At 38.3% G+C, this 26,528-nt stretch overlaps 1 protein-coding gene across 1 annotated transcript; it reads left to right on the top strand.

Annotated features, from left to right (window-relative positions):
• Positions 1–875: 875 nt before the first annotated feature.
• On the top strand, positions 876–24,931 carry LOC121296928 (reticulon-4 receptor-like). The gene is made up of 2 exons (XM_041222862.1): positions 876–1,939; positions 23,154–24,931. Exons 1-2 carry the CDS (start codon positions 1,918–1,920, stop codon positions 24,560–24,562), a joined length of 1,431 nt encoding a protein of 476 aa, XP_041078796.1. The 5' UTR covers positions 876–1,917; the 3' UTR covers positions 24,563–24,931.
• The last annotated feature ends 1,597 nt before the right edge of the window (positions 24,932–26,528 follow it).

The following is a 26,528-nucleotide window of genomic DNA, read 5'->3' as shown; positions in this document are numbered from 1 at the left end:
ATGGATTTGAAGCAAAAGGAGAAATGCCAGTTCGACTCTTGGCCACAGAATGGATTTCCCAGATTATCACTATAATTTTGTTGTTAAGGGGATGGGGGGTGCTTTAAAAGATACCTGGAAATACGTCAAAGACATGCTACACAAACCTAACGCTCCCTCGTCTAAACGAACCGTCTGCTAGCTCACAATGTGTAGTTGGGTTTAGAGCAAATGTACGCTGGAGTCAAATGTTAATATATTTTATACTAATCCGACTAATTGACATATTCTTATTATCTGAGGCAAAGATTGAAAGCCCACAAACATGCTTCTTATCCATACTCCAATGACGCACCGAGTTCAGTTGCCCTGTAAATAGGGAATATTTGGTTTGGACACCAAAATAAAATGAGTTTCCTTTACCATCAGTTATAAAGAACAAACACACTATATTTTACAAGTCGGGGATATTATATATGTGCCATCTAGTCTTCAAGGGCTTAAGGGGAAAGAGGCTTTTAAAGTACAGGTGATTGTAATTCAAGAACCTAACTTGTAAATGTGCGCCACCACACGTGTATGCTATTTAACCATGAACCACTAGGTGGCATTTCTCCCTTACTAATAACCCAACTCCCCGACCCACCCCACCCCACCCCTTGGGTCTACCTTGACGCAAGTACAGTCAGCAGTGACAATCCAGACTAGTCTCTCCGACTGCCACAGCAACTTGCTGGTGTGCGTCAAGCTTTCACTTGTGTCCTTCTCTGCCTAAAACTGGAACTACTCTGCTTTTATCTCGTCTGTTTTCAGAACGTCTGCATTTGATATAGCCTGCTTAAACATTTGTTTCGTGTAAGAAACAATATTTTAACCGTGGCTTTTAAAAACTAAAAAGATAACTATGCGTAATCATAGAAAACGAGGCCTTACAATATAGGTCTTTTTCTTTATATAAATCCAAATCATTCGTGGGTCTAATATCAATTTTATTATGCAGCATTCTGATTTTCTCTTTGAAATTACTAAAATTATTAAAATGCTATTGTCTGCTAAAAACATTCCGCCGTGCACCTCAACATTTATTCAATATTTAATAACTTGCTGCGTCTACCGCAGAATGCTGCAGGCACCACCTCACGACAGATTCACCTGAGAACCTGGCCGTTCGGTGTTACACTGCTCGATACCTACGAGGCTCCCCCTCGCATATTTTGTTCTGTCTAGTTGATTCTCTCGCTCCCTATCTCACTCACGATTTCATTTTGTGTGTGTGTGTGTGCAAATCTGATCCAGTTTGAATCCCCTCAAGTCAAACCACATGATCCCATAAAACATTCATCAGCTCTCAATCCCCGACCCAGCCCCATAAAACATTCATCTCCGCTTTCCCACTCACAAGCCCCCGCCTTCTCCTCCTATTCAATCCTGAGCAAAGGCTTATTGTGAGTAACACTATGGTCAAAGTCCCGCAGCAAGCGCAGGATACACATACTCTGGGATATCTCCACTTTAGAATCACACCGAGGCGATTGGATCTGTCTTTCTTAACTCAGTGGATTGCTGTCCTGTTGTTGCCACTCGTTCGAGGTTTCGTTACTCCCTGGATTGGTTTATTTTTGTTTTTTTTTGGGGGGCTATAACCATTTTCAAAAAGGGATTCTCCATCTGAATGTTTGCTACAGCCTTTGCACTGCCTGCCTCCCCAAATGACTGAGCGCGCTTTACCGGGGAGACTTGGTTCTCCAGTCTGTATCTTTAAAAAACCTCTTGCTAAAGTTTTCATGGACCGTTTGCCAGTGATTTTCATGGATTTGTGATTATTCTTTTTTTTTTTGGTATATTTCTTTTAATTCCTGCTTTATTTAAGTGGCACCGATCAAGTATCCTGCTCGCGTTAACAGGGTGCATTCTGTGGGAGTGTGTTGCTTTTAAAACATGAAGATCACAGTTGTTGACGGTAGGTAACATTTAGTTCAAGATTTCTTAAAAAATAAAAATTAAAAATACACTTTCGTTTAAAATGTAGGTGCATGTACCATATATGATCTTTGTATGGTGACGAGGGCAACATATAAAAGAAAGACGAGGTTTGCTGATCTTCTAAACCTAAGTTTTATAATAAAATGTTACTTCATCGGCACATAGATTAACTCAATCTGACCATACAAATGTACATTTAAACCTAGTTGTGTAGCTAGGGTGCTGTCTCAGAATTATTGCATTTAATCTTTTAAAGGGCACAATAGTATCTCAAGTGACAGTATATTGCAGAAGACGAAGAGACTCCCTTTACTTTATCTTCACAGTCCAATCGCATGATACTCCTTCCACATACAAGTCAAGTTTATATGCATTATTTGTGTTTCATTCTGTTTTTTAACACCTGCATACATAGGCAATAACGAGGTAGTGTCGATCATTTACTGCACATTTCCTAAAGGCTTTGGAAAAGGTCTGCATATCGGTCGGTTTGATTTTCACTCAGATTAAACGTTGATTTGTTATTGTAAGTGCCATTTAGTGTTATTTATTTATCACACTATAGTGATCTAACCATGTCCCTATATACATATATTGTACATCAGCTCCCTTTGCATTATTATTATGTGCAGAGGTCTGACTTGGATACATGTAGTTATCGCAAAGGGAGATTGTGGATGCCTTGATAATGTGTACTTATCTATTTTAATGCTGTGTTGTAAAAACAAATTGATCTATCTATCTATCTATCTATCTATCTATCTATCTATCTATCTATCTATCTATCTATCTATCTATCTATCTAAATCCACGTTTTTAAAAGCAGGACAGCAATCTTGGAGTATACCTCAGCTGAAACAAGTTTCCAATGCAAGCGATAATACTGTATATCATGCAGTTATACAAGAGTAGCGCAATACAATAAGCATTCGATAAGTGCATGACTCTCATACTTCCACTGTACTTCTGCTAGGAAATTAATATTGAAGGACTCATTCTTGATATAAATTCCGATAATGTAGTGTGTTCACACAAGCATAACCTTTACTCAGCATGCAACCTTTAAATGCCCCTTTACTGAAACATACAGAAGAAGCTGTTCTTATCTGTCTAACTCACGCTTTTGAGATCTTTTTTGTGGGAGGATCGATTATTTAAAAAAAAAAAAACATCTAAAATGATGTATTTATATTTCTTGCGTAGATTACAATTGTATATTAGTTTCAATAGGTACTATTTCATTTTTATTTTCTTGTTTTCTAGGATTAAAAAATAGATATTAAAACGGACAAGTGGTCTATAGAATTAGGATACATATAAAGAAGCGTGGCAAAGAATAAAATCGATGTGAATCAAGCACCCAGACCAGCTCCCTTATTATAGAGCGCCAGTACATCCCTAATGACTGATTAAAATCCGAGGCGCCTGTAGAATTATAAGTCTTGGAAATAGCATGCACTGACTTAAAAGGAGCTTCCTTCTCTTTCTATTATAAACACGAGAATAGATATGAAAGGGGTTGGCATTAAGAATGCATCCCATGACCTGCCTGGTGTATGGGGCTCCTGTCTCAACAGCAATACCTATAGAAACTATACAAGCTTTAAAACCATACTCTCAAAACAAGCTCCCTGTGCGTTCTAGAACCTCAGTGTTTCAATATGAAACTAAAGGCGTCTGAATAGAACCATTATCATTGGTGTTTTTAGAAATAAACAAAATCAGGTTTACAGAAAAAAGCCCTAGTGAGCCATATGGTGCAATCTACAGTAGAAAAGGGGCAGTGCAGTACTGCCACACCAGGGACTTTTTGAAATAATAGTGATGGCAATCCAAGATCTTCTTACAGTATAGCCCATTCTCATGTCAGGCTCAGGGACAAGAGACACTGCAGGCTTGCTATGCATGGTGATAAATAATTAGGCTACTGCATGTTATTTGTTGTGCACTGTGTCCATTGTGCATGTTGAGACACTTTTTTTATAAAACAACATGCCAAAGTCTGCATACACAATATTAAGCCTGTAAAGATGAAACTGCAAGCATGTGTTATATATGATGCAACAATGAGAAAAATGTATAATTTATGTGATAATAATAATAATAATAATAATAATAATAATAATAATAATAATAATAATAATAATAATAATGGTTATTAAAACCAAAATATATTGTTAAAAAAAAAGCAAAACAAAAACAAGATCTGGTCCGCATCTTAAATCATGCTAGGGCGGAGATACATTGATTTGCATTACTTTAGGCACTTAACCTGTCAACACAGTAGTTGGATTGTACCAGAATCAGACATTCACTTTATATATTCCAAAACATCTGTCTTAAAAACGCCAGGAAGTCTGTTGTGTGTGTACTGTAGAGCCATGAGTAGAAAAGCCATATTTTGGGCACACAATACTGGTACCAGTCACTACCATCTACCAACTGGACTAAAATTTAGCCACTGGAAAGGAGGAACATACGAGTATGAGCAGAATACATAATAAGGGAAGGGTTTTCAAGGGGTTACAGATAACTTGTTTAAATGAAGGTGACAGAGTCATCTATACACTGTATTAATCAGTTCATGTTCAACGTGTGTCAATGTTGACATTCAAGGTCTCAAACCGCACTGCAGTAACACTGTCATTGCATGTGTGCTTACATGGCAACTACAATGTAAATGAATTCCCCGTGTGTAAAGACGCTAGCAACTGACAACATTTGTTATTTTGCAATGTATGCATGGCACTGAATTGTAACTGCTCAACCTGATGTGTTATTACATTGTTATTACACTGTAGTACTGTGTACATAGTTACATACTCTTATTATTACATGATTTAGTGATATAGCTTTTACCAACCACAAATGGACACTGATCTGCTGCAGCTCCAGTTAATTGTCTGTGGATTTAGAGCTCAAAAAAAAAAGAGGAACCATCATATCTTCCAATTGGTCTATAGCATTGTACTGTACATGTGATGACAGCATTAGAACTGTTTGCACCAATTCAAATGCTATAACTTGCTTGCAATGTGCAAGTATCAGTCCTGTTTCTGTCAACCGAAATAAAGGCATTTCTATCAAAATCAGGCTGCCTAAAATACATCAAAAGATTTCTAGCTAAGAGAAACCTCTGATGCTCACACACCAGTCCCTAAAGGATAAGCATCTTGCTGATAAAAAGGTTGCATATTCTCAAGCTCTGATTGAAGCTGTGAACATATGATGGATCTAATTTTCTGCTTGTACACGGCAATGTTATATAAAAAATGTATATGTGTACATTTCTCTGTGTTTGCGATAGTCCAAAGCTTTTCAGATTGTATCCGACTGATCAGTTGAGGAAGTCCTGGGATTTTATAAATAAGAATGAGCTCCTGAGGGAGGATGCAGATGCTAAGTGGATGAATAAGGGGGATTTGGAAAACTAATTTATTTGCATGGGAAGAAAACACAATGGTTTTTGTGCTGTAATAAAAATGATGATGATGAAAAGACAGATTGGAGCATGCATTCTCAGTGGCCTAATTTAATAGGTGGAGGTGCAATATAGCATTTCAAAAAGAAACAACCAAACAAAGCAAATGATTATAGACAGGGATTATGTTGAAGTTGTAGTGGCTTGATAATGGTTTGCTAGACTGATAGAATGGATTATCAGGATTTAGACCCCTTTCCAAACGCACCACACATAAATCTTTTAACTAATTGTTGAGCCAGCTCATCTCTCACTCATTTAGATGTCCATTAGCTGCACACAATCAATTGGATTAAGACTAATTGTCAAAGGACTAAATGCCTCCTGTATTCTTGAACGGTTGTGTAGGACAGCCCCTGTCAGCACCTCTCTATGTCCTACATAAAATTTTAATCATTTAATCATTTAACCGATGGACAGTGTGTCGGGAGGGGGCGGGGTTATCTTCGTTTTACTGATTATGATATAGCAGAGAAGCAGACTGCAGGGGTTATAAATTGCTAATTGGATGGGATAAAAAAAACAGGGCTTAATTAACTAGTTGACTAAAGCGTCAGGAGAGTTGATAATCTATTGTTTTTCTTTTTGAAGGAAGGGGACTCTGGGGTAATTTTCAAACTACAGCAAACTAAAAGTCAGTGGGAGCCTCGATTGATTTTCATCTTACACTCATTGGCAAACAGAGCCTCTGTATCTATTGATGGGCTGGCTCAGTGTCCTATTGTGAGTGACTCTGCATATAATGCACAGTTCACATCCTACCTCTGTAAAGCGCTTTGTGATGGTGGTCCACTAGTAGCCCGACCCGAGTCAACAGGAACCACTGCACTGAAATATTACGTCAAGTGTAGGGGGATCTGTAAGCGCTATATATATATATATATATATATAACTTATATACGAATATATATAATATATATATAATATATATATATAATATTCTGGTCTATGACATACAGTGCTGTGTTGTCAAACCCAACTATGCTTAGCGTTTGCTTCTTGGGTTGGTTGGTGACTTTACCCATCAGTCATGGTGTGTTATCCTTAGACACCAATGATTATGGACATAATGAATGGTAGGATTGGAAAATGTGTATTACCTCACTGTATAAGAACCAAGTAAGTTTCTACTACACATAAATGTACCCTGTTCCAGAGGAGAAGCAAACAGTTGTAAAGGTTGTAAACAGTACTCTGTGTCCATGTATTGACATCAAACTGATGCCTGCTAACCCTTTCCCAAGTATATCTGTCTGAATCAGAATAGTCTTTAACAACCGTCTGGCTCTGATTATTTTTTATGTTCGATCAGCACTGGTGGCTTAATAGATGGTTGTGGCTCTGTCAGTGGATCACCAGTTTGTGTAATCCTTTCCCATCGATCCATATCAGAAACTAGTGGAAGATCAAATAGATACAGGCAGCAAATAAAACACAATCACCTCATACAAAGCCAGGAGGAATTCTGGGTCCTCTAAGGGTAAAGTGCTTATTTAACCTTTTTACAGTCCACTTGAAGCTCTGCATGACTTTATTTTTCTGTGTCCCTACTGGATCCTCATGAATGTGTCTATCCGGATTGAATTATTCCAGGTTATAGTGATATTGCCAAGAAGACTAGCGAAGAGGCTTTGTGAGGAAACATTGCAATCCCCAATGAAAATTCAATGAATTAAGCATTTCACCAGAACACGAAAACACAGGAATTATAAAATAATAAATGTGTCTTAGGGAAACCCTGTCTGCATTTCAGAATAGTAACACCTAATTAACAACCAGAGGGTCTGCATACAATATACTACGACTACAACTAATCTTTGAGTCCTGAGCATTGTCCTCTTGTCTCCTGTAGGTCAGCATCTCCATTTATTCTACCTGTGTGTGTTCTCAAGGATTCGTATTTTGGATGAGCATGTTGAATTGAATTGGATATGGATATTTTTCAGTTGGCTTGATATAGCTGCTGTACTCTTTGTTTCCTACAGTGATAATTATTTGTCCCTTTTTGATCTGCACCCATGTCCTATTCAATTTTCATTTGCTTTACACAAGCTAAAACACTCCTAACACTTTCTATGCACACTTGAACATATGAGACCCGCTGTGATATAGAGAGAGCCAGCAGACTGGAAAAATACAAGAATTTTAAAAGCATCCTTAACAGAGCCTGAAAGTTCTAGCATCAAATGATGTGCAGAATGTATCAGGGGTTGCAAATCAAACATTATTAATCCAAGTGTTATGAATAATATAGAAACACAACGTAGGACAAGAAGTAGGACAACCTATTTCCCTGTTACAAACCATAGTGTTACTGTATGGCTTCTTTGTTAATAAATTAACGCATAGTGCAATTGAATTTAATTGGTTCTATGATGCAATTTCAATAGACACATGTAACAAATGCTTCCATTCACAACATGGTCAGACTTAGATTAGAAGCAGCCCATAACTGACTTTATCTTAAAACCCAGGTCCTCAAAAAAGAAAAGCCCACTGCATTTTTCACATAATAGCTATAACTGAAGGATTCATTGAGTGTTCTTGGCGACAACCTTCTCCCTTGCCACTATAAAAACCCTGACTTGTCTTGGATTGTCTCCTCATGTTAGGCTAGTTATCGTTTAAATAGCACATTGAAGCCTCATTGAAACTAATGAGCTATTGATTGTACACATACTTTGACATGCCATACAACTCATTGTTGCAGTTGAGATGTGCTACACAAATCCAATAATTTCCTATTCTTATTATTTTCTCAGCTGGAAGATGTCTGTGTCACGCATTGCAATTCCATCCTGTTAGTTGCGGCTATCAGAATTTACAAGCTCCTCTGTAGAGGTTTTTAGTGGAACATCATCTGCCTAAGTTAATCTATAAAAATGCAATTGCAATAATACCAAATGAATCATGTTTTCATTGGCTGGGTCCAATTTGAGATGGCAGACCAAGGTTCCTTTGGCAAAATCAAAGGTTTGAAAATGTGTTTCTAAATTTAAGATAATTATTATTTAATGATCTGACAGCCCGGCTAATGGCTGCAGGACTTGTAATTAAAAATGTACTAGCATTAAGGTCACTGGAGTACAAAATACAGGCTGGTATAGATATCAACAGCTTTGTTTTTTCTATTTATTTTGCTGCTAGTAAACTCTTGTTTATTATGCATTGCTTGTCCTTCCAGTCTAGATTGTATTACTCTATTACACAACACAGTTTGGCTATTGTAGTTCACTAATGCTGAAAATTATAATAATCAAGTTGTCTTTCTTGACAAAAATATATTCAAATAGTCTTGAGCCTTTCCTAAATGGAAGACTGTGTTCATTAGTTATGCCAAGGACAACTATAAGCAGCCATCAACGAAATGACTACATTTCAGCAAGGAGTAGAAAAAGCAAATAAAGATTGGATGCAGTTTTCAAAGACTTCGGCTTTCACTTCAGTGCTACACATCAGTGAATTCAATCTGTTGACATCCATGCTACATGCAGAAAAGAAGAAGCTAAAAATAACAAAAAAGGTCATGCAAATGGCTCTGATTGGTTTATGGCATAATGCGAAGAAAACTGAGGGGCATTTTCACCGAGGAATTCAATTGAAACACGCTTCTGTGCCCGTGTAATGAGATAAATGCAGGTGTCTGATGTTTCTCACGACGTAAACAGGGAACCCAAGTGGTTTCACACTAATATGGAGTGAGAGTTCTTACCTGAGACTTCAATGATTCAATCAGCAGCAGATGTGGAAAAGTGATGCCTTGAATTTACCACTAAAGTTGCTATCAGGCCCTGGTGGAAATACCAGCAATGACCAGCAGTGGTTTCAACATGCCATGCTGGTGCAAGAAGCTTTAGGTCAAAGAGCACAAGGGGGAAAAAAAAAATCAATTTAAAATAAATCACTGCCAGTGATACTCTGAAATGAATCTCCCGATAATTGTTTATTTATTTATTTATTTATTTTTAACTAGCTATGTATATAGTAAAACACCTGTAAACGTGTGCTTTAATTCCTATTTCTTGGTGGTCACCATCTGTAGGGGCTGGATAGGGTTGTATTGTATGGGTAGCTTTTCTGTTGCTGGCCTGTGTGGAATGACACAGGACTAATCGGCACTGATCGCCTTTCAGGAGAAGCACATTTACCATTGAAATACACTATATTGAAAGAAAATAAACAGAACTTGATCTCCTTACCATCCACCGCATGGCGCCAAGATGTAACCAATAGTCCCTAATGGAGTCAGTTCCCTTCATAACAAAAAAACAGCCTTTCAGGTTTATAATTCAAACAGATGCTGCTTTTAGTTTTATATTGTGTATATATATATATATATATATATATATATATATATATATATATATATATATATATATATATATATATATATGTGTGTGTGTGTGTGTGTGTGTGTGTGTGTGTGTGTGTGTGTGTGTGTGTGTGTGTGTGTGTGTGTGTGTGTGTGTGTGTGTGTGTTGTTGTGTTTTTCTGACCTGCTGTGCTGGTCTTGTTTTAAAGTCTGATGTGTTGCAACCGTTGCATTTTCGGAGTAATTTTGCCTTTAAACTAGGTTACCTTGTGTAAGGAAAAACACTGCTGTCAGCTATATAGTCCTCCAGAGAACACTACTGTGTTGTGCAGGCTTTCCATGTGCATTGAATAGGCAGGGAAACCTTTGTGTTTAGAACGCTTAAATGGTGTAGGACAAGGAATTGCTGTAGCTGGAATAAAACTTAATGCATTTATTTCACACTGGAAATTAGGAATCGATATTTTGGCTGCGATAGCCTTCTGTCCACATGCACTAACAGTCAGTGTGTACAGTTTCTCTTACAAAATGATCATGCTAAATGCAGTTTCTGTTTTGTTGCTCAAGTGTCATATATACGTATGATATGGATTGCATCTCTGATGTGTCAGCCACAATTAATCTCACATGCTGTTGCACGCGTTTCCCTTTCAGGATGGAAGGTTGAAAGGACAAAAAAAAAGACTACTAAGACACCATTCAAACTCAGTCACACAGAACAGTGATGCATTGAATGTGAAGCGCCTTTTGCTTTTACTTGTAAAAAGAGAAAAAAAAAAAAAAACCCAAACATGTTATGTCAACACTTAAAAGGCTTGTTTTTTGTTTCAAGTTTAAGAACGTGTGTTGAGTGGAGGGGCCTGCAGACCCTTTCAGGGACAGTCACGCACGGTCTGTACTCTTTCAAAAGCAGGATGTTTCTCCCTGCAGAGGGAGTCGATGTCCCCCCCTTCATCAGACATCTGTTTTGTATTGTATCTTCCTGAAAACATTGATGCCAGGTTTGTATTGTTATAGGAAAGACACATTAGTCTTAGCAGCTATAGATTAGCATATAGATGGATGCAGTAATTGTATAAAATTAAATATGTGATTAAAAGCAAAATTAACTGAGATTATTTTTTTAAATCTCACAATGAATCGCTTGACAGCCCTAGTAATAACAGTGTAATTATGTGTAAGTACACATGTATTTACTAAGTAACTACTATGTAAATGCACAGTAATTAGGGCCAAATAATGTAAACTGTTACCTAATCATGCAAAGAGGTGCATGCGATTATACTTGGGCACACATTGGTTTCTGTGAAAATGCAGTAAGCCCTTTGATTTCATGTATAAACCCAGCTGGGGTCCTGTTCCTTAGTATACTGTACATCTTCCCATCGTTGAAGATGAGAGCAAATGCAAGATGTGGATGCTAAGATGTTTATACACCTGTATTCGTTGACAACAGTATAGCAAGTTGTGTTACTAACACTGATAAAATACCATATTAACACCCTGTAGGTGAATTTCCAATATAGTCCTGCATGCAAGCTCATGCACTTACCTAGCTTATAAGTGCCTCTCCTCAACATAGGCGCAAGCGATTATAAAGTACTCGATTTTTCAAAGGGAAACCTTATCATGAGAAAAAATATATATTTCCAAACTTCTCTAAACAACAAAAAACCCCAATGTCCCCCGGCTATCACCCGGCACGGCTCTACCCCCACCACCACACCTTGTTTATGCTTAACAAACGTTGACTGTGTGATCAGTGTCCATACCCTCACCAAATAAACTATAGATAACCATACATTTGAAAGAACCAGGATTGCTAAGCGCAGTGTGAAAAGCATCCCAAAAGTTGTGCAGCCACAAGATTATTGCTTACCTATTGCTAGAGAATGCAGCATCCCAAAGAGCAAAAAAAAAAGTGATCAACACTCCATGGAAGTCAATGAGAAGGTCTTAACAGCTCAATAAGGAGCGCATGTGCGTGTCTGACTTTTACTGTAATCTGAGCTGTGGAAATGTGCGTTTGCATGTGTTGAAGAGCTATCAAATTGAAATGAAAGAATAAAGATACACTGAGTAACGAGAGCTTTCGTAATGCAGTCTGAAAGAACTCATCACAATTTATTCATCGTGGGGAGATTGTGAAAAAAAAACCATCAAATTATGTATCAAAGCATGCATGAACATGAATATCCTCTGTCCTTATGGATGCTGTTAGGTAGTCAAGGAGTCTGTTGCATGAATTTGACGTGTTATACTGTAGCACACAGCTAAGGGGGGAGGTTTAACCTGCAAATGGACCAGACAACTATTATAACAGCTTCTGACTAAAAGAAAAAAAATACTCAAATGGGCATTAGCCAAAACATTGGCTTTCTTGACTGTTGTATCTGTTTATTGCTGTATGCTGGATAATACCACTCTGCTAGTCTTAATGTGCTAAGCTTGGGCTTTCAGGTTTCAACAGCATCTGTCAGTATCCTTCAGAACCTGGCTTTAAGGCATCGTATGAGCAGAAAAATAAAAAAAGAACAGAGTTCTGCAGCTCTACACTGAACCGGGGGCGTGTCTAGAACACATATTTGCTATTTAAAGGTTATGCCGGATACTGTTTTGGAAATGATGAGTCTGAAGGAAGATAATCCGCGTTGATCAGCTGCGAGGATACTGTAGGAATGTGTTGCAAGACAATGTAATGTTGAGTAATATTTAAAACATACCTGTTTAAAAATCACGCTTTCGTCGCGGGGTGAACACTTAAGGTGACCTCATCTCAATTAGGCAGACCTCGGAATACTAAGTCTCAATTCACCCGAGGCAGCAGAGCTATGCTGATTCTCTTCTCAGTTAGCCACAGACATCCCCTACGCCTTTCCTCTCAGGGCCTGCAGGCTCTTCCAGCACAGCTTACATACAAATGCAAAACTGGATAATGCATGACAATAACCTCTGAAGTCAGATGTGACGGTAATTGGAGCTTCTGCTTGCCATGTTTTTGAGCACGCCTGACATCTTGACAGTGCAATACACTACTAGAGAATGGGGGATCGATCTAGCTAGCAATTGTGAAAGGCTCTGTAACTACCCCCTATGGAACAAATATTTATTTTTAATATATGGTAGAAAAGTATGATCCTTATACTTTCCATATAGAGAAATGACCAATTTTTTATATATTTAAAATATATGGGATATATTTAAAATATATTTTGGTCTGTAATCCATATATTTATTTTATATGGATCACAGACTAATGAAATTATATTGTGCACCATATATTTTCAACATATAAATATATGGATTACAGACTAATATTTTAAATATATCCCATATATTTTAAATATATAAAAAAGGGCCACTTTCTATATATATGAAAAATATAAGGATCACACTTTTCTATCATATTTTAAAAATATATGTTACCTTAACGATATTTCAGACAACCCTAGAGATGAAAAGCTGCTGCAGCTTCTTGTGGCCTTCAATCAGACCATCTGCTCAACAGTTAAGTTACCAGGATGCAGCAGTTCATCAATAAAGTTGCATTCGAAAAATTATAACAACCCATCGCCACAAATATTCTTCACACAATAAAAAGGGGACCTGTGATTATATAATACAGTTAATAGAAGGTAAGAAGGCATTGCAAAGCATTGGGTTTCATTCCTTTAAGCCAGGTGCCTTTCTAACAAAGTACCATTGGTGAGCATGTAATTAAATATGTTATTAACAGTAAGAGATTATTATCAGAAATAATAACACTGAATTACAATATGCTTCAGATTGTTTTTGCAAGGCTATTTTATAACACAATTCATTTATATAACCACTTCCAAAGTGTTGTGTATAACTATCGTATATAACTAACAATCTATTAACTCACTAAATGTTTACTCATAAATCACATCATTTTAAGTGAAACCGTTTATCTAAGGTTGATGCTCCAAAGTCTCATGGGATACCTGTACAGAGAGTCTGTACAAAGGGAGCTTGCCAATAAACAATCAAATACATAAATAAATCCACATCTGTAAGATAATCCCTTTTCTAGGTCGTTATAAAATCAATTTTCCACTGAGCTGTTATACATCTGAGCTCAAATAATTACCATAGGAAGAAACAAACAAACATGGAATCCTTCCAAGGAATCTTGTGAATACTGGCGCTAAAAAGCTTGTCCGTGTGCTTGTTGGGGCATATCTTGAAGTGTTGATTGCTGGCAGAGGTGCAGTCCTTCCTTGCATGCTGGTGATACCCAGGGGATCAGTCTGAACACTAGGGGGCAGGATTGTGTCATGTTATATATTGACTACATTGAAAAAAAGGTTCAGTATTAATATTAGTGGATCATTTTGTATTCCCTGTTGATTCAGTAATGTCTTTATTGCAGCACTCAAGACATAACCAAACTAACCATTGGAATTTCTTGTAAAGCTGTAACAGAGTTCTTCAATTTTAACAGCGAGGGTAAAAAAACCCCCAAAAAACAAAAAAAACCTTGTTGCTAATAGCGTGCATCTTCTTGTGTATTGCGTTACATCATATTGGATTCCTATTTTTGTTACGCTTGCTTGGGATGCGGTTATCACTGCTGGGATTAGATCTATGCTTAGTTTCTTCCAAGAGGCTGCTACAGTATCTGTTTTGAGATGTAGGAGTTTAGCAGGTTGGTGTTTGGTCCCATTTAAAATAAAATACACATACACATTCTGATTTAGACTTCACTGTGGAAACAGATAACTCGTCCGACATTTTGGTTCAAGCCTTACTTTCCCTAATAAAAAAAAAAAAAAACATAAACTATTAGTGAATTAGCATCACATTTTTTAAGCCCTGATATAAAAACACTGATGCTGATGTTACAGCTGAAAACGAAGAGAAACTGAGCTGTAGTGTTAATATGCTGTTATCCTCCAGGCCTGCTTAGTCTGTGGTGTGTTGAGCTATTTTTAGTTTGCCTGCTATGCTTGTGGTTCTGGAGAGCAGATTCAGACCTGCCAAGGCTGCTGTTGTTTTTTGCCATGAACACAATTTAAAGTTGATATCATTGCCATGTTCTTATATTTCATTTCTTACCAGGTTAGTGTCCTATTGCGTGTGTTCTGTATGTTGTTTTTTTTATTTATATCATTATACAAACTACTATTCCAGCAACATTTTGCTTATAAAAGGACCCTTAAAGTTGTTTGTGGGAAAGCATATCAGTGTTGCATAAGTTTGACTAACCCCAACCCCAACCCTAACTGTGTAGACATTGTTTTTACATGAATAGTTACAAAGCATGGTATTTTCTGGCATATGAATGGTACCATCATTGTATAAACCAACTGCACAGCGGTAAGCCATTGCTGTGCCACACACTTTTTAATTGGTGTTACATGGCCAATCATAAAAGCCACCAACCTTTATAGAATGAAGAGAAAAAAGCTCCTTTTCATATCAGCTCCGTGTTTCCTGAGGTCTCTCTTTTTAATGCAGTCTCCATTTCCTAATTGAGTTTCATTGTGCTAATAGCGTTTCTTAGATTTCACACTGGGAAGGCACAGATGGGGTTATTTCTGAAAATGATGCCAACATCTGAACAGGACTCTTGGCAGGGATTTTGGCTTCATCATTAATCACAATTAATAAAGGAACGGATTTGAAGATTTGAAGATTTTTAAGCAAGTCTGTTTGGCTCAACGACTGTTATTTATTATTTATCTATTTATTTATTTATTTATTTATTTATTTCTTAGCAGACACCCTTATCCAGGGTGACTTACAATTGTTACAAGATATACATTAGGTCTGGGTCCTGCCCCCTTTGGGTATGTTAGTAAATAAACTGGTCAAAAACCCTTAGACATGTGTCTGTGATTAAATAGTGCCAAATCAATGTGAACACTGTGCTTGTGTGTTTCTTCTTGGAGTTGGCAGTTTCAGAGGTGCAAATCATTTTGAAAATTGCCTACAGGGGCTACATTTTCAAGCTCCCCTCCGCTGCTCCTCAATTCGTTTTTAGTGTTTCGTGGGTGGGTGGGTGCGAGTAGGCCATGTGAGTAAAATAAATAAATAAATAAATAAAATAAACATGTCTACTGGTGCCAGAGTGTGAGCTCTATATGAGGTACCCTGGCACGAGAAGCCAGAGGAGATGTAATAAAGAGGCTTTGTGGAGCAGCATTGGGGTGGTACGCTGTGAATGCACTTTGTAATATTGCCATGAAAGTTTACTGTGTACATCTTCAACTGTGCATTTCCCACACTTTTGGTTTTTACCATGCTTTACCGTACTGCTTTGAGATTAGATTTAGAAAGCCTAGTAACCTTGCATTGTGATACTGTATGCAGACAGCAAATGTAAATGCTTTATAGATTTGATCATATTTATTGCGAGTTTAAACGTTACTGTAGTTTTTTCTTTCTACTCCACTACTGCATGCTTATGACCCCCAAGGAACACCATTTGATATTCTGGGAACTCCCTTGAATAGGATATAACTGGAAAGAAATACCAGTGCAATTTGAATGGTTAACACAATTGTGGCATGGTCAAGACCTTAGCACAGCACTAATGGCTTTTTGGGTAGGAAGCCAACCTTTAATTTAAGGACTGCTATGTCTACATCAGTTGTTTAAATCATAGTTCTATATATAATATTACCAGCACTGCATAACTGTGCACATTAAAACCTTGGTTTATCTTGCATATAAGATCATTTGCCTTTTTGCATGATTATACGATATTACGGTAGTTTTATCATTTCAGAATTTATTTTACAAACTTTACACTGGAATAAAGTATTTTGGAACCTTAGCATTTTCGACTTATTCCCCTCATGTCAAATTGCCAGCTTGAACTCCTCAAACCCTGCTTTTGATGCTCTCCTGTTGAATAGAGTTGGCAGGTCTGCAGAGTATATGGGTACACCGTCGTTTCAGTGCACAAATGCCTTCTGAATTCGATTCTCCTTATCATGATTCAATGGGGATTCAATCCTACCCTGTAACTGCTTTTTATACTTGTCATACATTCAGTACATTTATGTTTCCTGCATTCTGCCTGCTATCTGTTTGATTATAGCTCTTCCACAACAGCAAATAAATGCAAACTCCACATGGGCTGGTTGAAAGACACCGATAATAGTGAACCGTTTCACCGCAAGAGATAGGGATGCATGGACATGCCCCTTAAATGAAAAGGCAATAGATCAATGGCTGGCTTATGTACAGCGACTGCTTATCAGCACACCAACGAGGCTGAAGCATAACTTTAACACTGAGCAGAGGTATCAGAGTTCATTGACCCGGTGTTATCTCATCCCTCTGCTGCAAATCGATTTTCTCCAGTGGGTCTCGATTTTCTCTAGTGGGTCTCGCGCTAGGGAGTTCTGAGCCCTTAGGTAAGGCTAGAATGTAATGCTTTTCCTAAAGTCAGACCATAAATAAATATAAAATAATTGAGTGCCTTTTCACTCAGCTAGAACAGAGCTCTTTGAATACAAATGCTGAGTTCCCAGAGATCTTTCCTTTGGCGTCACAAAACCACTGCCACAGATCACAAGATGTGACTTTTAAATAGTTATTATCACTTTAAAAAAATGCCATAGATTATCTATTAATAAAGCTTAAACTACATAAGTTACTAGACAATACTGTCCTATGTTTTCCTGTATTAGGACCCCTGACTAATTCACTATGTTCAATATTTCGCATTTGTTTGATGTGTAAATCAGATAGTGAAATAAAAGGGGAGCACTGTGCTTGTATTTTAGGGGGCTTCTCATCTGTTTTCCAAGGGGGTTCTGTTTTTGTCTGTGTGGTAGCATGACTCCAGTAAATGTAGACAGAAATTGCCAGGGATCTACAGAAAGTTCGTATTCACTTTGTAATAAATGTATTAGTTTCAGTTTATTGGATTCTAGAGTATTGTGATCTCAGGTTGCATCAATCTATTGAGTCGTGGACAGCTGCTCTGCATTACTGGAAAAGGTTTATTATAAGCACATATCATTTCAATACATCAGTTATACAGCCTGTCACAGTGTGCATGAGTTATATATAGTACAGTCTTAAACTGCTGCCCTGTTTATTGGATTACGATGCCTGGTGGTACTCAATAGATTATGCTTTCTTTTGTAATCTCAGACTGGATGAAAATGGTTTAGCAGAGTTCATGCATTTATCCTGCTTAGAAACATTATGAATTTGACCTAAACTGTCCTTTGTGTCTAAATGATCTATTATTAAATGGTATATATGCACTACAATCTAGTTTCCTCAATGCAAAACTGAGATTATGAATACAAAAATGTACTATTACAACTGACAAAAACAATACCAAAAAACAATTTTTTTTTTTTTTTATCAGCAGTGGTGTCGTCTTCTTCTGGTTATCATGTTGGTGAGCCCGCTGCTGCTATTGTAATGTTAAAACATGGCTAGACAAAGGTCAACAGCTACCAACACCAACAGAGGGCACAAAATCCACAAGCAGACGAGAACTTCAAGCATATATGAAAGATACTAGACCTAGTCAATCAAAATCGGTTGAGCAGGTCTAGAAACAACAATGCTGTCCCACTTCCCCATTATCAGATCTGGTGCCTTTATTACAGTTAAGCAGTATATTATAGTCGTGGGAGCACATACAGTGCCTCTGCATTCAGCCTCTGTTAGATCCTAGGCTTATATTCCTACTGTGTACTGCCCACATTTTGGTCTTCTTGCCTTTAAAATCTGTACCAGAAAGTCATCTAATTGATATACTCATACTGCTCGACTCACTAGGAAAGCTGAAACGTATCCTAATGGGTTTAATGCATGTTTATCATCCCTGTCTTTTACTGCAGAATATGAGAGAACATTAAACAAGATCATTTCTGACACATCTGTTGTGAGCCCTCTGCATTGCAGGCTTTTAAAAAATGAATAACCAGTTCTTACCAGCCACTCAGCCAGCTGGAGACTAAATGCATTCTTTCAAGACGTTATCTTCTTTTGCTAAATGTACAATTTATCCTTTCAGTATAGAAAGAAAACGTAGGGCTGTGCTTCAAATATTGTACCATAGCACATCATGGTATGCTATTATAAATATACTTCTCCACATGTGCTCTTTAGTAAGTATTACACTGTGTAATAAAAAGTAATGAACTCCAGTAGTTAATTTCCTAATATGTTTCACTTCTTATGTTATGGTAGAAAAGATTGCTATTGAAACCCTTGACCTTGTCAGCCACCACTGCTTCGAAGTTGCCACTGAGTCTGCGGTCGTTAGGGGGAAAAAAAAAAAAACCATCAAAGGAACATTTGATTTAGCTGAAATAATGGATGGTGTTAAAACAAAACAAAAAAGCCTAAGACCTGTTTCATATGTCCACAGGTCCAAGAATAAAGAAGAAATGTGCAAATTGGACATTTGCATGTAGAGCAGCTACCGGTTGTGAAAAATCTACCAGAAATAATTAGGAGTGAAGGCAGAGAGCAGTACATTAGGCACTTTATTAAATGTCTTGAAGGCGGAGCCATTAAGAAACTATTCCTGCTTATCGTTTTCACTCCTCTCCAAATCACTGTGAAGATGAAAGGGACACACTTGCTTTTTTCCCTTAAAGATTTTATTTTGTTATTTTACCTTTTTTAATGTTTCCATTATTATCACTGGCCTTTTTTCGTAGTCACATGTCCTCAATGCAGTTAGATTACGGCTGATTAGGTACCAGGACGCATTATCAAATTAGTTTCTAATGATTATTCCTCTTTTTTTAGTCCATTTGAGCTCGAGCTTAAAATACACAGCAAACTTGATATAACACTGTACAATTCAAAACAGTGCATGCATATACAACAGCACCTTTCAAGTGCATGTCAAGGAACCCAGCATCTCATTTAAATGCATGATTAACAATGAAACCTAAAGATATCTATTGAATTTGCATCCTTGATGCCACCCAATGGCAAGTTCCACAGCTGTAAAACATCTCAGAAACAAGCTCTCCTACCAGCAGAATGTAATTAGTATGTCAGAACTAAGTGTTTTATGCATATTGTAAGACTGGTAAAGCAAAAAAGACCATAACACGGGGAAATCTGAAGAGTACCGTCCATTTACAATTGTCCTTGTACAAGTTTTCAATTCAAAAACAACACATGATCTCCCGTGTCTTCTTTGATGTGGATTTGTGCATGGTCCTCGCTGTGATAAAAATAGACCTGATCTGAAGGCTTTTCTTTTGTAGTTTTTCAATTTGCACCCTTCTTCTCCCTCCCTCACTTTCCCACTTATTAATGAGCCATCTGTTCTCAGGAGTACAGTGTCAGATATGAAGCAGGCGCTAAAGCTGAGCCCTCGTTAGCTTATTTATTAATTGTGTACTAGTCGGCATTCAAGACATTTGCCACTCTCCTCTGTCAACTGGCTGTACGTTCGTTTTTATGTGAGCCAGTCTGTCTAACATCTAAGTTGACAGCTTAATGGGGAAGATGTGTGCATGCATTTCTGTCACAGGTGCTGGCTTTGAGAAGGATTGTAATGTTGCCAGCCATCATTTTATTCCAGCTTTATTTTGCATTTCACCCATAGATAAGCTCCATATTGAATGACCTCTAGAACTGTTAAACTGATTAGCACTGTGATAGGGTGGGGGGTGGGGTGGGGGGGGGGGGGGGGGGGGGGGTTAATGATCAGCACTGTGATTAGGCAGGGTTTGGTGGGAGGTTAATGATCAGCACTGTGATTAGGCAGGGTTTGGTGGGGGGTTAATGATCAGCACTGTGATTAGGTAGGGTTTGGTGGGGGGTTAATGATTAGCACTGTGATTAGACAGTGTGGGGTGGGGGTGGGGGGATTCAACTCCCAGCACCATTAGGCAACAACCTTTGAAACACTTGGAGCCAGAAACTATAGTACAGTTGATATGGTTAGGGCTAATTGTGGTTCCTTACAATAGAATCAACGGTTCTATAAAAAAAATCACCATGGCAAAGTACAGAAATGCTAAACATTTCAGTGTTTAAGGGCTTTTGTTTTTATTCAGTGGAGTACATTTTACTTGTAGATAGGCAGACGGAGGTGAATTGAACAGAGCCTCTATCTTACAAGAATCGACCAGCAAAATGGAGGTGGAATAATACTGCCGACTCTGATTCAGTTAAACAGCCATCTCCCATGAAATCCATACCCCTGCCCATCTGATCCCATCCACAGTGGATTAAAATTTTATTTAAAAAAAAAACTCCAACACCGACAGACAAAAGCATACGTATATATGCATTATAAAATAGATACATAGATAGGAAACTAATACAGTTATGCACGCAGTGACTGAAGTCAGAAGTGTATAAGCATCAACCACGCACTGGTCAAAGGATTAACTAATGGTTAAAACATAACGATGCTGAAAGTACAATGTAGATTCCACACAATTGCTTGGTGATAACTATCTGTATAATAACTATGTAATAAATGTAGAGTATATAACTGAAAGTGTGTAGGGTACATTCAAACAATACTAGCAGGCAGGTAATCTATAGAGACAATATAGAATCTATATAGACTATTGAACATCCCTAGTTCGTGAGAGTTTTTGACAAATTCAAGCTTAATATTAACTGGCAGGACAGTCTTTGATTGATTTCATGTGATCATGGCTGTATTACACAGCTACGTTTGAACAACACAGCCACTTTAAGGGGTAAGTTGGTTAATCTTTGAGCTTTGCATCTAGGTTTTAGTCATCCCAGTCTTTGAGACACTATTGGTCATCAATATTTATTTTAAATCTGACCAGGGTTGCAAGTCCTGTAAATATTGACCATGCCCAGGATCGTGTAAATTGGAATTGTTCTATTTTGCTTGCTTTCATTTTTTATTACAGTATGGTTGGAAAATGTGTTGAATCATCCAGATAATTGCGTGTGGGTCTAGAAATGCCTGCATCAAATAAATCATTTACTAGAGAGAAAGCAAATGGAATGGCATTGAACCATGTGAAGAAATAATCATTACGATTCAACAGCATGTTCATATTGCTGAAGGAAGGCTGGTGTTGGGCAGGTGTACGTTCATTTCACCCTTTACATGCAGAGTTTTATTTGATGTACTCCATCAATAGGCTGCCTGCGTCAACCTTCTCTTTGGTATCTATGTGAATGTACAGCAGTCTCTTTGGTCCACTTCCCTTTAACATTGAAGCTAAATAACACTTAACACAAGTCTTTCAAAAGCAGTTCTCTTTTTCAAACTACATTTAAAAGCAGCTCAGAATTTTTAATGCAGAACTTTGCCTGCTGAACGGCTGTTGTAGAAAAGTTAATCAGTTGTATATTTTGCTGAAAACCTGGTCTTATATTTTGGCACAACATTGGCATTGGGGTGTTCTCTACTGTAAACAAGGTGGAGGATAACCTGACCAAGGTTATGGTGGTGTATTCTGAATTTAAATGGATCTTGCAGCAGAGTGAGAGAGACTGCATGGCATTTCTGTGCGTGTCGCTAGCCGTGTTGTGTGATGCCCTGACATTACAGACCTGACCCCTGTCAGTGAGACAAGGTAAAGAGCCCAATAATGAATGCAGACCAGCCTGGCTCTTTTGAATAGTAATGTAAAATGTAGGCTTCAACACATTATAACATGTAAACCCCAGTGCAGTTCTTCTTCTTCTTCTTCTTCTTCTTCTTCTTCTTCTTCTTCATTACCTAAAAGTTAATTATTTGTGATACTCTGCTCTATACAATATGGAGTTTAAGTTTGCTCTTAATGAAAATCTAATCATCTGTTGCTGGTAATCAAATTAGTTGACAGTAGACCAAATCTTTTTTTTTTTTCACTTTTTCAACACATCCTCATTGAGGTGCTACCCCTCTACCACTAAACACCCTAATAATACTTCACTATGTCACTGCTGCCCAACCAAAGAAAAAAAAGGCTTTACTTCTCAGTGCTAATCTGAAAAGGATGCCCTGAGTTTTCTGTCTGATTCCACATTTCTGTTAGCGACTCTTCTCCTGGCCTCATTCCTGCCCCTCTTATGCCTTTTTTTTAAGCAAATTATTATTTATTTTTTTGTTGCAGGGATTGCTTTAGCGCTAATGTGTTTAAGAGGAGTCAGACATTCGGAAAATGACAAGGCCTGCTAAGCAATCCGATGGGCTGGAAAGGTTGCGATGTCAGACAGTTGCTCTTGTTTGATTGGCTTTCTGTTTTATTTTATGTTAATCTACGCATTTACAGTGTAGTCAGAAAACTGTTGCAAATCATGATTCAAATTTAAAAGATCAGTGAGACTCTACTGTGTGTCCTTATGAAACATAAAGAGATTATTATCGAAATGCAATATATTACTGATCTTCTTTCTCTCTCTCTCTCTCTCTCTCTCTCTCTCTCTCTCTCTCTCTCTCATACTCTTTAGGGAGCAGACTCCTTTTCCTGGCGCTGTGGCTGAATTCCATAACCCAAGTTAAGTCCTGCCCAGGGGTCTGTGTGTGCTACAGTGAACCCAAGACGTCAGTGGCATGTCAGCAACAAGGACTGGTCTCCATCCCTACGGATATCCCCATTCGAAGCCAGCGGATTTTCCTCCAGAGCAACAAGCTGACGGTGGTGAAGTCAACCAGCTTCAGTTCCTGCCACAACCTAACAGTGCTCTGGCTTTACTCCAACAACATCACTCACATTGAGGCGGGGGCCTTTTATGGACTGGAGAGGCTTGAGGAGCTGGACATTGGTGACAACGGCAACCTGAGGACCATCAGCCCCACAGCCTTCCGAGGACTGTCCAGGCTGCACACACTGCACCTGCACAGGTGCGGGCTGTCCGAGTTGTCGGTGGGGGTTTTCCGGGGATTGTTTTCTTTACAATACCTTTTCCTGCAGGACAACAACCTGCTAGCCCTGCATGATGACATATTCCTGGACTTGGCTAACCTGACCTATCTTTTCCTGCACAGCAACAAAATCCAGACCTTGTCTGAAAACATCTTACGCGGCCCGATCAGCCTGGATCGGCTGCTTTTGCATGAGAATCGGGTGGCCTTTGTGCACCGTAGGGCTTTCCATGACCTGGGAAAGCTGACCACATTGTACCTGTTCAAAAACAACCTGACGGTGCTGTCAGGAGAGGTCATGAGCCCGCTAGTATCCCTGCAGTACCTCCGTCTCAATGATAACCAGTGGATCTGTGACTGCAGAGCCAGGTCGCTATGGGAATGGTTCAAACGCTTTAAGGGATCCAGTTCTGAGCTGGAGTGCCATGTTCCTGCAAGTCTGGCTGGGAAGGACCTCAAAAAGCTAAAGAGCAGTGACCTGGAGGGATGTCTGGATACCTCCCAGCAGATCAGAACTAGCATCTTCAGCACCAAGACCCGATCAGGGAAGCTGCCCAGCACTGACACTCCACAGAGGGAAGGGTCTCCCGGCTGCTGCGAGTCTGACAGCGATAAGTCCTCTATCTACAACAAAGGCATTCCCGACCCTTCCTCTTACAACAGCCGGCAAATAACCAACAATCCACTCAAGGAGAAAGAGAACATCGCCAAGACCAAATTCCTGGAAATAGATCCAACCAAGAATGTGACTCACAAAAAACAGAGGCTGAATGACGCCCCAGTCGGGACCTTTTCCAATAGTCCGGACAATTCCCTTGGCAAGTTGAAGCCAGAGTTCATAGACAACTTGGAGCCTTCAATGGCCCCCTCAAAGAAAAAGTGCTCCAAAAAGGCCAAGTTGGATTCCCAGTGTCCTAAAGGGAATGGATCCCAAGCCCTGGGACTGAACCTACTGGTGCTGCCCATCCTCTGGCTCTCCTTAGCCATCTGTTAGGATACGACAGACTGAACTCATCCTTTCATAGAAAGAGCAGTGACCTCCACAAACTGGATCCTAAGAACAAAAAGCTATGTTAAACCATGAAGTCAAAAACTCAATTAACTGGATGCCTTTATAGAATACATCAAATCTAATGTATATATTAATTGGTGCCCAAATAGTTTCCGTTCTATGTGCTGTGTTTGGACCACACTTCTGCAGCCTCCCCCCCAAGGCTTTTGCTGTAAAGCAATCAACATTTCACATAGTAAATGATGAATATCAAAATGAACAGGGAAGAGAAAAATAAAAGGAACTCTCATAGATGCTTCTAAAACCGAGAATGTTATGACGTTTTCTAATAACTACTTGAACCTGAAGATGTGGCAGATTTTTTTTATTTGCAAAAAAAAGAAAAAGTAATGCTGTTTTGGTTCTTATGTTTATAAATATAAATAAACTAAAAAAGTGTATTCTCTTTTTTTTCTTTATACTATTATTATTATTATTATTATTATTATTATTATTATTATTTTATTATTTTTTTTTTTTTGTCACACCGTGGTTACAGGTAGCATTTGCTAAAGAATGCTGTCTCTTCGTTCACTAAGATTGCAGTATATATAGATATGCATTTTATTTTACTTGTGTACATGTACAAATATATTATAAATAAAGTCTTCTTTTTCATAGATTTGACTCTGCTATGCTTTCTTACCTTGCAAGCTAGGAGATAGAAGAGTCACAGAATGGAGTACAATATGTGCTTCTTTGCTTGGTAGATGTCAGAGTATCATCCTATGCTTTCTGTACTGCCTGTAAAGTGAATCTGAGGGTGAATGGGTGAATGCCCTGCAATATAAGTCTTATCTCCATCCCTGTACTTGATGAGCACTAGTCTAGCTGAACCCCTCCCCTGATAGCAACCCAACAGCCCTGCATGTAGCCCTGCATTGTGTTAACTAGGTGCAGCATGGCTGTGACCTCTGCTTCCCCGCAGCGGCCTCACATTCCAGGAGAGCAAGGAATAGGGTTCCACTTGCTTTCTCCAAGCTTAGCACTAGAGGGCTGCACGTTACAATGTTATTTTAAGTGTGGAGTGTGACTGTCACACACTCTCTCTCTCTCTCTCTCTCTCTCTCTCTCTCTCTCTCTCTCTCTCTCTCTCTCTCTCTCTCTATCTCTATATATATATATATATATATCTATATATATATATATATATATATATATATATCTACATCTCTATATCTATAACTATATCTATGTATTTAAAGAAAAGTGTTGTCTGGAACAAAAGCAACAGACCAAAACATCACAAGATTTCATGCAGAATTGTTTTTTAAACATTATTTTTAAATCTTATTGTGAGGACAATGATAAGATCAGTGTTATATCTCATTTCATGAGGGTCCTGAAAGACAGCACAAGTGGACATGGAATAGACAGACATGTACGACACAAATAAAGGCAAAAGAGGTTTTTTGGAGCTGGCGCTTTTTCATGATCCCAACCTCGTATTTTATAACACAGATTGTATGCTCTATTTATGAAAACCGAACGGTATGTTCTGGCATATTCAATGTTTTACTGATAATGGATTATTTAACAATAAAAGCTCACATGTTCACAGATTACAAATAACCTTTCATGTGAATATTGAGGGATTTAAACATAAGAACATAAGAACATAAGAAAGTTTACAAACGAGAGGAGGCCATTCGGCCCATCTTGCTCGTTTGGTTGTTAGTAGCTTATTGATCCCAAAATCTCATCAAGCAGCTTCTTGAAGGATCCCAGGGTGTCAGCTTCAACAACATTACTGGGGAGTTGATTCCAGACCCTCACAATTCTCTGTGTAAAAAAGTGTCTCCTATTTTCTGTTCTGAATGCCCCTTTTTCTAAACTCCATTTGTGACCCCTGGTCCTTGTTTCTTTTTTCAGGCTGAAAAAGTCCCTTGCGTCGACACTGTCAATACCT

The sequence above is a fragment of the Polyodon spathula genome, chromosome 22 (genome assembly GCF_017654505.1).
Source record: "Polyodon spathula isolate WHYD16114869_AA chromosome 22, ASM1765450v1, whole genome shotgun sequence".
Classification (NCBI taxonomy): Eukaryota; Metazoa; Chordata; class Actinopteri; order Acipenseriformes; family Polyodontidae; genus Polyodon; species Polyodon spathula.
This window is presented reverse-complemented; position numbering and strand designations above follow the sequence as displayed.